The sequence below is a fragment of the Odocoileus virginianus genome, chromosome 16 (genome assembly GCF_023699985.2).
Source record: "Odocoileus virginianus isolate 20LAN1187 ecotype Illinois chromosome 16, Ovbor_1.2, whole genome shotgun sequence".
Classification (NCBI taxonomy): Eukaryota; Metazoa; Chordata; class Mammalia; order Artiodactyla; family Cervidae; genus Odocoileus; species Odocoileus virginianus.
The window spans coordinates 34,175,648-34,190,233 of record NC_069689.1 but is presented as its reverse complement, the minus strand read 5'-3'; the positions used below and the strand labels follow the sequence as shown (position 1 = coordinate 34,190,233).

The 14,586-nt window shown below is 35.7% G+C and overlaps 1 protein-coding gene, 1 long non-coding RNA gene and 1 other non-coding gene across 9 annotated transcripts in view; 1 reads left to right on the top strand and 2 right to left on the bottom strand.

Moving 5' to 3' along the window:
• The window catches only part of G2E3 (G2/M-phase specific E3 ubiquitin protein ligase), a 69,364-nt gene that overhangs the window by 17,540 nt on the left and 37,238 nt on the right, over positions 1-14,586 (top strand). For 4 of the 7 annotated variants that reach the window (XM_020876778.2, XM_070478057.1, XM_020876780.2 and 1 more), the window contains 3 exons: positions 6,681-6,721; positions 11,320-11,417; positions 14,246-14,347. In XM_020876778.2, coding sequence (XP_020732437.1) covers positions 6,681-6,721; positions 11,320-11,417; positions 14,246-14,347 — 241 coding nt within the window. Of the gene's footprint in view, positions 1-3,199; positions 3,286-4,086; positions 4,109-6,680; positions 6,722-11,319; positions 11,418-14,245; positions 14,348-14,586 lie in introns of those variants that run through there. The other 3 variants (XM_020876779.2, XM_020876781.2, XM_070478058.1) reach the window with 3 other exon arrangements.
• LOC139038885 (U6 spliceosomal RNA) lies at positions 1,567-1,673 on the bottom strand. Its single transcript, XR_011492017.1, has one exon. It is a non-coding gene; the product is annotated as a U6 spliceosomal RNA (small nuclear RNA).
• LOC110126876 (uncharacterized) overlaps positions 1,578-14,586 on the bottom strand; it is a 51,654-nt gene continuing 38,645 nt past the window's right edge. The window contains exon 3 of the long non-coding RNA XR_011491836.1: positions 1,578-8,214. This is a non-coding gene — a long non-coding RNA (uncharacterized lncRNA). The remainder of the gene's footprint in view (positions 8,215-14,586) is intronic.

Below are 14,586 nucleotides of genomic sequence, written 5' to 3'. Positions count from 1 at the left end.
AGAATACTGGAGTGGGTAGCCATTCCTTTCTCCAGGGGATCCTCCTGACCAAGGGATTGAACCTACATCTTCTGTAGCTCCTGTGTTTCAGGCAGATTCTTTATTGCTGAGCCACCAGGAGGCCCTCTTGTTTGAATATCTGTTTTCAAACCTTTTCAGTAAGTACAGGCTTACCCAGCCATCTGGAAGTAGAGCATTCATATGACATCTTTTGTAGGCTGAAATGGGATATAATAAAGAACTAATTATCTTTTTTTTATAAAGATGAAGATCCTTTTTGGATTTCTTTTTGGTTAGCAAAAACACATATAATGTGGGTCTTTCATAAAAGTAAAGTGGCGTAAAGGGAACTGTCCAAAACTACCTAGTGTGATTGTTGGGTAATGTGACAATTCTGTGATGTGTTGAGCAACTATTGGTCCACAGTAGCTGTACCATTTTACATTCTCATTAGCAGTGTATGAGGGTTGCAGTTTCTCCTTATCCTTGCCTTTGCTTGTTTTCCTTTTATTTTTAAATTATGGTTACCTTAGCACAGATCTCACGTGGTATCTCATTATGGTTTTCATTTGCATATCCTTAAGGAATATGATGTTGAGCATTTCTTCATGTGCTTGTTGCCCATTTATTTTCTTGGAAGAAATGTCTGTTCAGATCTTTCTGTTTTTCAATTGTTTTTTTTTTTGTTGTTGAGTTGTAAGAATTTCTTAGATATTCTGGATACTAGATCCTTATCAAGTCAATTAGTCAGTTCAGTTGTTCAGTCGTGTCTGACTCTTTGCGACCCCATGAACTGTAGCACGCTAGGCTTCCGTGTCCATCACCAACTCCCGGAGCTTGCTCAAACTCATGTGCATCGAGTCAGTGTTGCCATCCAACCATCTTATCCTCTTTCATCCCCTTCTCCTCCCGCCTTCAGTCTTTCCCAGCATCAGGGTCTTATCAAGTAGTGATTTTCAGATTATCTTCTCTTTTTCACTCTCTTGATTATGTAATCCAGTCTACTCTTTCTGCTTCTAGTGATTTTGGTGTCATACATAAGAAACTATTGCCAAATCCAAGGTCATGGTTTTTTCAGAGATTTTTATAGTTTTGGCTCTTACATGCTAAATCTTCAAACCATTTTGAGTTAATTTTTGTGTGTAGTATGAGATAGCGGTCCACCTTCATTCTTTTGACTATGGCCACCCAATTGGCCCAACACCATTTGTTTTTTTTTTTTCATTTATATTTATTAGTTGGAGGCTAATTACTTTACAATATTGTAGTGGTTTTTGTCATACATTGACATGAATCAGCCGTGGATTTACATGTATTCCCCATCCTGATTCCCCCTCCCACCTCTCTCTCCACCCGATCCCTCTGGGTCTTCACAGTGCACCAGGCCCGAGCACTTGTCTCATGCATCCAGCCTGGGCTGGTGATCTGTTTCATCCTAGATAATATACATGTTTCGATGCTGTTCTCTCGAAGCATCCCACCCTTGCCTTCTCCCACAGAGTCCAAAATTCTATTCTGTACATCTGTGTCTCTTTTTCTGTTTTGCATGTAGTGGTATCGTTACCAAAAAATATGGAACGCTTCACGAATTTGCGTGTCATCCTTGCGCAGGGGCCATGCTAATCTTCTCTGTATCGTTCCAATTTTAGTATATGTGCTGCCAAAGTTAGCACCCAACACCATTTGTTGAAGAGACTGTTCTTTCTCCACTGAATGGTTTTGACATTTTTGTTGAAAATTAACTGATCATAGATATATGGATTTATTTTTTGGCTTTTAACTTCTTCTCTATGTCTTTCCTATGCCAGTCTCACCATTTTTTTATTATGATCGTGTTGTAGCAGGTTTTCAAATTGGGAGGTATGATTCTTTCAACTTTTTACATTGCTTTAATTATTCAGGCTCTCATAATTTCTTACAGATTTTAGGATCAGATTTTCCACTTCTACAGAAATGATCATTGGATGTTTATACGGATTGCATTGAATATAGATTGCTTTGGGGAGAATGGCCATCTTAAAAACATCAAGTCTTCCAACCATGAACAGAGTTCTTTCCATTTATTTGGGTTATTTCATTTCTTTTTGCAGTGTTTAGTGGCTTTCAGTATATAAATCTTGCACCTCTTTGTTATGTTTATTAAATAGTTCAGTCCTTTTGATGGTATTATAAATGTCTTTGGCCACCTGATGCGAAGAACTGACTCCTTGGAAAAGACTGTGATGCTGGAAAAGATTGAAGGCAGGAGGAGAAGGGGACGACAGAGGATGAGATGGTTGGATTGCATCACCGACTGAATGGACATGAACTTGAGCAGGCTCCAAGAGTTGGTGATGGACAAGGAAGCCTGGTGTGCTGCGGTCCATGGGGTCGCAAAGAGTTGGACATGACTGAGTGAAGGAATTGAACTGAGCATCCTTTCATATAAAAGATTCTCAACTTAATGGGTATAGAAGGGGGAAATACCTCAACATTTTAAAGGTCATAGATGACAGGCCCACAGTTCTCATTTTACTCAATGGTAAAAGGTTGCAAACTTTTCCTGTAGGATCAGAAACAGGACAGGGGTGCCCACTCTCACCACTCCTATTCAGCAGAATACTAGAAGTCCTAGCCAGAGCAATCAGTCAAGAAATATAAATGAAAGCATCTATGTCAGAAAAGAGGAAGTAAATATGTGTTTGCAAATAACGGGATCTTATTTATTGAAAATCCTAAGATTTCCACAAAAAAGCTGTTAATACAGCCTCTCAGAGTGAGTGGGAGTCTGGCTTACTTTTATTTGTGATCTATTGCTGTGTAACAGATCACTGCAAAACTTGGTGCCTTATAAGAACAGACATTTATTATCTGTCAGTTTCTGTGGGTCAGAAATTTGGGAATAGCTTAGCTGTGTGATTCTGGCTTTGGGTCTTCCATGAAGTTGCTCTTAGGCTGGCTACCACACTGCAGTCTTATAAAGGCCTGAATGGTTCTGGATGGTTTATTTCTAAAATGGTTCACATATATGACTGTGGTAAATGCCTCCGTTCTTTGCCAAGTGGAGCTCTCCTAGGAGCATCTTGAGTCTTTAGGATATGGCAGTAAGCTTCCTCTAGTACAAGTGATCCATGATAGAGAGGAGGAGGTCATAATGCCTTTTATGACCTAGTTACGCTTTGTCATTTCTGCCAGACTTTTTGGTGGAAGTTACTAAGCACAGCCACAGTCAAGGAAAAAGAAATTAGGCTCCAACTTTTGAAGGGAGGAGATTCAAACTGAGTGTCAGTGACTGACCAAGTGGAGGTAAGCAATGTAGGAGACTCAGAATATGTCTAGATAGTGGCCTTCTGGAGTTCTTCATTAAATTGTTAATGATTTCTCAGGGAAGGGGGGAATATTTTGATAGTATTTCTAAGACCAAGACTTGGGCTGTTACTGAGATATATACATATATATGTATATACTGAGATATATACGTATATATGTATATATGTCACCTACCAGGCTCCTCAGTCCATGGAATTTTCCAGGCAAGAGTACTGGAGTGGTTTGCCATTCCCTTCTCCAGGGGATCTTCCTGACCCAGGGATTGAACCCAGGTCTCTGGCATTGCAGGCAGACACTTTACCATCTGAGCCACCAGGGAAGCCCTGGAAGGGCGTAAAATTCATGTACTGGAAAGAAAATGATAAAATCCAGTTAAAAATATGTGAGTTTTTCTTTTCTTTCTTTTTTTTTTTTTTTGAAGTTTTGTTTTAGAGACTCTTGACTGAAGTAAATCATCATTGGCCTGCTGTGGATTAGGGAGAAAGCTGATGTGAACCCAGTCAAAAATATGAGTTTTGTAGTACCTTTGGAACATTATCCTGTTTGGGAGTAACTTTTAAGTTTTACATAATCTTAAGCTTAGAAAGGATTTCCCACATATCTCAGATGGTAAAGAATCCACCTGCAATGTAGGAGACCTAGGTTTGATCCCTGGGTCAGAAAGTTTCCCAGGAGAAAGGAGTGGAAACCAACTCTAGTATTCTTGCCTGGAGAATTCCATGGACAGAGGAGCCTGGTGGGCTATAGTCTATGAGGTCACAAAGAGTCAGACACGACTGAGTAACTAACACAAGTACAGGTAAGCTTAGAAAATAACTAAGAATAGTGAAAGGAACTCCTATATACCCTTTAAACAGATTCCCCAGTTTATGTTTGTGACATTTGCCTTTCACCTGTTCTAGCCCAGCTGGCCTAAAACCACCAGGGATAAACCTGTAGTGTGATTGAGTTAGGTTTGTTGACAATGCAATGAGAGAGATCACAGACCAGGGGAACCATAAGGCTTTGCCCCAAAGAGTAAAATAGATTTCTTACAGGATTTTGTAGAAGGGTGGCACTGAAGTGAAATTTAGATGAAGTAGTGTTTTGATAGGGTCAACGCAAAGCCAAGGTTATGTGTAAAAAGAATCAACATTAGGTCTGGGCTGTGAAGTGGGCTTAAGGTGGTGTTTCCTTGAAAATTACAGAATTAAGAGCTTTTTGAACATTTCTTCTCCTAAAGTTGCTTTCTTAGATCATCCTAGGAAGAGTAGGATATTTCAGAAAGTTTACTTAAGTTCCTTCCCATCATCTTCGCAGTTGAAAGACTAGCACTGTTGTGATATTTTTTTCCCTGATGTTACTTACTTAAAAAAACGTAAAGAACTTCATGTAAATGGAATAATGTAGATAATAGTAGTGTGCAGTTTCTTTGACACAGCATATTTGTAGATTTATCTGTTTTATTGCTTCCTGCAGCACTTGTTACCTTTTCATTGCTAAGTAGTATTGCATTTTATTAATATACTGCAATTTGCATATCAGTTTTCTTGTTGATGGACTTGTAGGCTTCCAGTTTGGGAGTATCGTGAAGACAGCTGCTATGAGCATTTTTTATATAAGTTTTTAGTCTATACGTTTTTTTATTTCTCTTGGATGTATACCTGGCTGTGAAATTCCTACATCAAAGGCTAGGTGCTTGTGTATATATGTTTAACTTTTAAGAAACTACTAGAACTTTTCAAAATGATTATTCCATTTTTTACATTCCCATCAACAATTTATGAGAATTCCCCAGTTGCTTCATATCCTTTCCAATGTTTGATGTTATGGTCTTTTTATTTTTTAATCTTAGTCATTGTTACAGGTATAAAGTAGGCTTCATAGTGGTTTTAGTTTTTATCATCCTAATTAACAATGATGTTGAGCATTTTTTACATGTTTATTGGCCATTTGTATATCTTGCTTCATGAAGTGTCTATTCATGTTTTTTGCACATTTCTTAATTGTTTGCTTTGTATTGTTTTAGGAGTTCTTTATGTATTCTGGGTACAAGTCTTTGTTTGCCACACTGTTACAAATATTTTCTTCCAGTATGTGGCATGCAGAATTTACCTTCCTAATGATATCTTTTGATGGGTAGAATCTTTTAAGTTTGATGAAGTTCTTTTAAAACTTTAATAGTTTTAGCTTTCACAGTAAGATCTATGATCCACTTGAAACTAATTTTTATTTATGGTGTAAAGTGTGAATCTCAATTTTCCCTTTTTTCCATGCAGAGATCCATTTTTTCCAGCATCATTTGTTGATAAAAGACTTCTTTTATTGTTACCTTTGTTAAAAATCAAATGACTGGAAAAGTCTGAATCTGTTTCTGGGCTCTTTATTTTTATTCCATTGGTCTGTGTGGAATACTGTGTATTAATACACTTTGAAAAGCATATATAGAGTACTTATTAGATTGTTGCAAACAGGAAAAACCTTTCTTGTTCATGTTTTGATAGCACTGGAGATCTTTCTAAGGATTATCATTTTGCAGCCAGTGATATTTGGAGGCTTTTTAGCATGAAGCACTATATATTCCTGTATTACTTTATTTTTTTTTTTTTTGGTATGTGAGATTGATACTCACTTCTATTTTTTTCTATTTGTAAAGATGCGAAAACACTTGTTGTAGATCAGAGTTTTGAGGCTTGTGATTAAGAATCTTTAGTCTTATAGTTGTCTGAACATATATTATAAAAATCTAGACGGAACTTCATTGCATTATTGAACCAAGAGAGATGCCCAGGTCCTTATAGTTTGAAGGGAAAGAGGAGGACAAGACACAGCCACGTGGACCTCAATCATTCTGAATTATCAATCCAATGAACTTAAGTAAGCAGTAGTTGCAATTCATCTGCAGAGGGAAAGGGTAAGAAATTATAAGCTGAAGAGATTGAATCTCAAATATAAATCTGTTGTTGGAATACTGACTAAATATTGTTTATAAGTTAAAATTTTTATGTTTATTTTAGGTGAGGTGCTGAAATCATGTGTTTATGGAATTTTCTATAGTAGGTTTGTGAAACCACTAGAAATTTGATAGTCTTAAGTCTCTTTGTTCCTGGTATGTCCTGAGTTGGGTCTCCTTTTCAGTAAATAGCAGTAGTCATCCTAATTTTTTTGGTAACTAAAAAACATTCCCTCCAATTTCAACACTGTCCCCAGAATTTACCACCTTTGTTGAAAATTACTGGTCTTAGATGTGGAAAGGTGAGGAAATAAAGTACTGGCATGAGAAGTGATCATGCAGCTTGTTTGTTATCATACATTGACTAAATCTAAATAAAATGGGTAATTTGAGAATTTTAAAATTAAGATGTCTGATTGTATATTCTTATTTTTCCTAGTAAAATGAATGAAAATAAACCTGGAGGCTCACAGAATTCTAGTAAGTAATCATATTTAAAATATTTTTCAAGTTTAAAATATTATGATACATCATTCTTGCTTTTTTTAAAATTACAATTAATCTTTTAGACCTCTGCTCAAACACTAGGAATGAATTTCCTGATCCATGGTTAGGTCGTGTTTCTTTATACTGAAGTATAATGTTTCATGTATTAATTTCAACAAAAATCTGCCAGGAAAGGATAATATGCCGAATTTTATTTGTATATTCTGTATTTATCAAATGTGGTTTGAATTTGAATAAAACAGTATTATTTATTTAATAAATGATTTTTTTTTTACCTTTTTGTGTGATTTTTCTTCTTACAAAAGATACAATGCAAATGAGAACAGTTAATGTATAGAAGTTTAACATGAAAAGGAAAACTTGCCTGTTAATGCTCACAACCATTTCCTCAAACAGATGTAGACTTTACTTTTTAGTTGTTTTCTTCATTTATTAGTTATAAATAGTATATTGATTTGCTGCTATGGAAGATGAAATTGTTAAATTGTTACTTTGTACTCAGTTGCCACTTCTCTGTGATCTACTCTTTTTAAAATTTATTGTTTGATTGCCTCTAAAAGTGTTACACTTAAAACTCTATCTTGACTCTCACTTATAGAGTATCTATTAACTGCCTATCATGTTGGATAAGGAAATTTATGCCCTTCAACCTCCCTCTACTTTGCTTTCCTGCTTTTACCTATAGACTTCTGTCAGTTATGCTAATAGTTCTGAAACTTAGTAGTTCATGGACCACCTCCGTATATTTGTCAAATGTAAATACCACCTATTACTGTTAATTGGTTCGTATTTTTCTTAAGTTTGTCTCAGCTCTTTACTTGAATGAATGTGTTCGTTTTATTACTGTTACATAACCAATATCGTTTGCTGAAGGGTTATGTAGAAGGTGTAGAATCGTTTGTAGAAGGTGGTATTAATAAATGTAATAAAGTTGGAACAATTTTACAGAATTATTAATGTTAAAGTTAATATGCAAAGAACAAATAAAAAGTTACCTACTTACAAAAATGCATGCCTGAAACCTGGTCTGTTATGTGTCCAGGGCCTTGGTACCAGGCAAAGGGAGGAGGGAAACAGATGGAAGCACAAGCCCATAGCGTGCAGCAGATGCAGCTCCACTCAGCATTCACTTTGAGGACTCTTCTGTAGTCTCATCTAATTCCTTGTATTCCTCTTCCTCTTGATAGCTGCATACATAGTTGTAGTTGAAAGTATAGGTTCTGGGGGTGAAGAAGTTAAGGTGGGAGTTGCTGGTGTAAGATGTCCAATAATCAAACGACAGTTTGCTGGAATTATTTGTGGTCAGTTACTCTGTGTTGGGGAGGAAGAGGTGCTGAAGTTTTTAGGGAAGGGGCTTCCAGTTACTGCTTAGTAAGCTGGAGTGAGGGAGAGCAAATACAGGATGGATGTTTCATGGTATTAAGTATTGGTTTCTTTCCAGTCCTGGAATCTATTTTGTGAGTAACCTGTTGACAGATACAGTACATTTTCAATAGTAACATCCATTCTTGATTACATGCATTAAACAAGATAAATAAGATTAGCTGCTATAATAGGTAAACCCTGAGGTTTTAATGGTTTAACATAGTAAACATTTATTACTTGGTCATGTTACACTCCGGTGTAGATTGGTTAGGGGAGATTGAACAGATAGGGGCTTTATGCTCCATACAGTCATTTAGAATTCATGTTCATTCCATCTTGTATTGATTCACTGCCTTGAGATACTCAGTCTTTTCAATTAGTGATTTTTTCCCTTGTTTTGTTAGTATGGTATTAGAAATTTGATGTACAAGTAAATATCATAAGATAGAAAGGATTGATAATTATATTAGTAACACTCAGTTCTACCTTTGTGCCATATCTGTTTAATTATATTGCTATATATTATCTCATTTAATGCTCATTAAGGCATAGTTTGAGGTAAGTGCTGTTGTTGTCCTTATTTTTTTATAAGACGAGAAACCAGAACCATAAAGTGTTTATGTGACCTGTTCAAGGTTACACATCAAGAGTGTAGAACTAGGTCTTAACTCAAATCTCCCTGACTCTGCAATTTGCCTGTAAGGTTTTATTACTGTTATTGTGATAAAATACATAAAACGTAGAATTCATCGTTTTAACTATTTTGAAGTGTGGCGCTTCATACATTCAGAGTTGTGCAGCTGTTACCACTGTCTAGTTCCAAAGCATTATCATCCCTCCAGAAGGAAACTATCCACTAGGCAGTTACTTCTCATTTCTCCTGTCCTCAGCTCGTGGAGACAACCAACCTGCTTTTTGTCTGTCTCTATGGATTTACCTGTTTTGGATAATGTAATCTATTATATAAATGGAATCATGTAATATGTGACCTTTTGTGCTTGCATTCTTTGACTTACCATAGTGTTTCTAGACTCATCTGTGTTATAGCATATATCAGTATTTCATTACTTTTTATAGCTGAAAGATACTCCATTACATGGTCATTGTATATTTTGTTAACCCATTCGTCCGTTTGTTTGATGAATGGAAATTTGATTTGTTTTCCCTTTTTGACTATTGTGAACAGTGCTGCTGTAAAGATTAACATACAAATATTTGTTTGAACATCTGTTTTTAATTCTTTGATATTATATATAACCTATAGTGGAATTGTTATATAATAACTGTGTTTAACTTTTTGAGGAACTACTCACTGTTTTCCAAAGTGATTGTACTATTATTACATTTCACCTAGCAGTATATGAGGATTGTGATTTCACTATCTCCTTGACAGCATTTGTTATTTGAGATTTTTTGTTTTAGCCATATGTTCTTTGGAGAAATGTTTATTCAGATGCTTTGTCCCATTTTAAGATTGAGTTGTGTTTTTCTTGTTGGGTTGTAAAGCTTACCACATTCTGGACACTAGACTCTTAAAAGGTATATGATTTCCAAATGTATTTAACCATTCTGTAGATTGACTTTTCACTTTGTTTATAGTTTTCTTTGATGCACAAAAGTTTTAAACTTTGATGAAGTCCAGTTTATCTTTTTTTTGTTTCTTTTATTGCTTTTGTTTTTGGTGTCATGTGGTGTCTGAAAAACTATTGCCAAACCAAGGTTTTGAAGATTTTTTTCCCCCTGTGTTTTCTTTTAAGTGGTTTATAGTTTTGACTCTTATGTTTAAGTCTTTGATCTATTTTGAGTTAATTTTTGTGTAGCTTATGGAGAAGGATTCAGTTTTATTATCTTGCATGTGACTTTCCAGTTGTCCCAGCCCCTTTTGTTAAAGAGACTATTTTCCCCCATTGAATGATCTTGGAATCCTTGTTCAAAATTTAATTGACCATTGATGCCTGAGATAATTTTTCTGGACTCTTTTCCATTGATCTGTATGTCTGTCCTTATGTCAGTACCACACTCTTGATTTCTGTAGTTGCATTATAAGTTTTGAGTCTTCTCTATTTTTCTGGCTAAAGGTTTGCCAGTTTTGTTGACCTTTTCGAAGAACCAACTTTGCATTTATTCTCTCTATTCCGTATGTCATTTATTTCTGTTCTTATCTCTATTATTGCCTTTCTTATGCTAGTTTTGGGTTTAGTGTGTTCTTTTTCTAGTTCTTTATTGCTAAAATAAAGTTACTGGTTTGGGATCATTCCTTTTCCATATAGGCTTTCTCTATGAGTCTACAAGCCTAAAGATCAGCCAGAGGTGAAAGCTTAAAGTTCCTAGGGTCATTTCTGAGCATGCATCCAGCCCTGGGCATGTGATGTCCTTCTAGATTCCCTGGTATATATGGGAGCTTCTCAGAGCCCTTATCTCCCCATGTGTCTTCCTTTACTAGACTCTTCTTTCCTAGCCTTTTTGGTCTTTGCCTACTTGCTCTGTTATCCTTTGCTTCAAGCTGCTGCCTCTAGTATATTTGTCTTAAATGCTTTTGACAGTCAGACTCCAGCCCTGAGAACGTTCTTACACAGATGAAAGAAGGGCAGGCATCTGAGCCCATCCCCTGGGGAGCCACCATACATGTCAGAACACACACAATCACGTTTCTCTAACAAGGTCCATACTACCTCCTCTTAGACAGTCCACACCAGGAATATGGCCTAAGGAACAATGCATATTGACCCTGGGCTTAAGGCCATTGCCCAGTTGGAGAGTGAGGGATAGTAGGCAGGTAAGTTAAAATGCCACAGATCTGTCATCAAATTTTGGCAGTTTGTTTCTTTATTAAGCATTTTTCTCATTATTTCAAGTTTTTAAATCAGATTTCAGAGTTTCTGAAAAGTTGATTCTGATGGGTTTGGCAGCATTATCATTGCTTTAGTGGAGAGATGAAGTTTTAGAGTTTACTAAGTGGTTGTTTTCAATGAGTTGCCAATTTAACAACACACTGGCATTTGTTGTTAAAAAGAGTAATTTAAAAATGTAAAGTCACATTGTTTTAGAAGTAGGTATTGAGAGTCTTAATTTACTGAAAACAATATAATATAATTTGTTCTCAAAAAGAACTGAACACATCGTTGAGAGAAACACCAATTCCATAGGGGGTTTTTTTTTGGGTTTTGTTTAAATTTTTTTACATCTATTACTTTTTTCACTATTAGCTTGTGTTTTCTGTCGAAAGAATGATGACTGTCCTATTAAATATGGAGAAAAGAAAACTAATGAGAAATGGAATCTTACTGTACATTACTATTGTTTGGTGAGTATAATTTTTAATTAAATCCTAAAAATTTGGTATTCTTCTAAAGAAGAAAATTTGATCCTGATGGCTGGTTTCTGAGAAATGGATAAGTCATTTAACTTCCCTGGATCTCTTTTTGCTATGTAAAAATAAGATTTTTCATTTATAAAATTCTAAGATTCTGAAATTACTTGATGCATAGAAATACTTGTCATCATCACCTGCTTATTTTTTTCTAACCCTTTGGGGCCTCAGTGGAAAAAGTAAAAAATGGTTAGTTGTGTAGGGGAGTTGTTCATTTTGTAACTTTGTTGTTTTCATTGTTGCTAATGATAATTCTCAGAAAGGACCTGTTTGAAGGCTCAGGAAGTAAAATAAAAGTATTTTCTTTCACAGAGAACCTGAAAAGATAAATTCTGACTACAGGTAATAAATATTTGTGGAAAAGGATATAGGTTAATTTATGGATCACTCAGTTGCAAGAAAAAATGATGACATATTGAGAATTGTCTCTCATTTGTTCCCCATTCCCTCTACCAACTTCTCATCTCATTGAATCTGCTTTAAGATATTAGTGGTACCGTCCCTGCCTTAGCATGATGCTATGGTTACATGAGTATATACAATACTCCTTGGCGCTTGTAATAGATATATATTGCTGCTTAACTAATTGTCCAGCTTATAAGTGAAATTGAGCAGCTTATAAGTGAGTCAGTTACACATATGTACATGTGTCCCGTCTTCTTTCGATTCGCTTCCCGTGTAGGGTGCAGAGCATTGAGTAGCTCCCCGTGCCAGACAGCGGGTCCTGTTTTTAACGTCACAGTGTGCGTGTCAGTCTCAGCCTCCCGTTCTCCCCACCCCCTCACCCTTCCCCTGTGGTGCCCATAAGTTTCTTTTCCACATCTGTGACTCTTTCTGTTCTTAAGTGGTTTATGGGGCACACAAATCTGGTATTGGCTGAGATGGATGGTTCTGGCTCAGGGTCTTTTCTGCATGAGGCTGCAGTTGATGTGTCAGCATGGTTTGGTCATCTGAAAGCTTGATAGACTGGAGTATCCACCTCCAGTGGCTCACTTCTGTGGCTTTTGGCCTCAGTTCCTCTTGCCTCTTGGCAAGAGGCCTCAGTTCCTTACTTCCTGGGCACCATTATAGGGTTGCCCACAGCATGACAGCTGGCTTCTCCCAGAGCAAGTAATAGAAGAAAGGGATAGATATAAACCAAGATGAAACTATATGACGTAGTTTTTATAGTTGTATACCACTGTTACTTTTCCTTTATTCTGTTAGAGGTGAGTCATAATTATAGCTCACAGTTAAGGGGAAGGAAATTAGTTCCCACCACTTTTAAGCGAGGAGTATCAACAAATTTAGGGGCATATTTTTATTCTTAGAACAGCATCCATGTTAAAACTTAGATGCTTCCTTGAGTAATCATCTAACATAAATTCTTGGTGTTTTTCTAAGGTTTGTAAACTGGTCTAGGGACCTAATTACTTTGTACCTAGACTTAAGGGAACATGAAGTTGACATTCAAATTATCTGTCTTAGAGTCATATAGGGCTTAGAGTCTTATAGGGCTTCCCAAGTGGCTCAGTGGTAAAGAATCTGCCTGCCAATGCAGGAGATGTGGATTCAATCCCTGGGTCAGGAAGATCCCCTGGAGAAGGAAATGGCAACCCACTCCAGTACTCTTGCCTGGGAAATTCCATGGACAAAGGAGCCTGGTAGGCTACAGTCCATGGTGTCACAAAAGAGTCAGACAGGACTTAGTGAATAAACAACAACACAGAGCCTTATAGTTTGTATCACAAAAGAAAACCTTTCTATATTTCTAAAGAGTTCATTTTACTTTTTATGTAATAGAATTAGGAGAGCTATTTTTCTATTAGTCAGTGGGTTGGTTTTTTTAGTTTTGTTTTTTTTTTTCTCAATTCTTAAGTAATCAATGGCCCTTCTGGGATTTTTTTAAGATACACTGATTAAAACCTCTAATCACAAGTCTGAAGTTTTATTGAGTTATTTAATATATTTAACTTGGTCATATCAAAATTTCCCTTATGTTCTTCCTTATTTTATTAATGAGTGTAGTAATCCCAAAACATGCTCACCCTGGCTCAACACTTACAAGACTGGCATTTCATTGTGAACGGTATAGTAATATTATAAATGGTAATGGAATATTAGAGCTGAGAGACTTGGAAACAACCAAGTCTGTTGTTTTTATTTTTGTGTTTAATATTAGAAACACTATATTACTTGCCTAGGGCTCTGGAAAGTTGGGCACAGATCCTGGTTTGCAAGCCAGTACTTATTCACAGTCTCATGCTTTTTCCTTGATTCATGTACCCTTAATATATTTAAACTGAAGTTAAAACCTATTTTTAAAAATTTATTTTCATTAACTGTAATTCAATAGATTGTCTATAATTACATCTTTTATGATTTAGAATCCAGCTGGATTTATAGTTAATCTGAAATATTACTGATAATTATCTCCATAGTATTTATTACTATTACATATACATCTTTCAGTATTTGACACTTTTTCCCACCTAAAACTTGAACATAAGTGTTTATTGTTTGTCTTCCTTCCCTTTCCCTGTTATTTTCTGTGATACTTTTTAGAAACCAGTTTGGTTATATAACCTGTTGATATATAGTGTCTTTGAAATCAAAGAATATGAGTAGCCTCTTACTTTGACTATGAAAAATAACTTATAGGTAAGAGATACTTGAAATTTGAATTGTTTTATATCCATTTTTATTGGAACATTATAGATATATATTTTTTATTCCAAACAAGTTTCTTAGAGTTTATTTTCTAATTGAGAATATATTCATAGTTGATGTCAAGTGGAATTTGGCAGAGGGGTAAAGAAGAAGAAGGAGTTTATGGTTTTCTAATAGAAGATATCAGGAAAGAAGTGACTAGGGCTTCTAAACTGGTAAGTAAATTACTTTACTCATTGCACCATAAATATTGTCAGCATTAAGGAAGTCTTTTCCATCACTTTCTCTACTATAAATTGATAAGACATTGATTTTATGTTCTTATTTTTGTTAAACACAGTAAATTTTAGAACATTTTGTATTTTTGCAAATGAAAGAGCTAAACCAACCTTGGATAACATGTGTGGCAATACTGATTTCACTTCTTGTCTTCTTCCAACCTACCCATCATTTC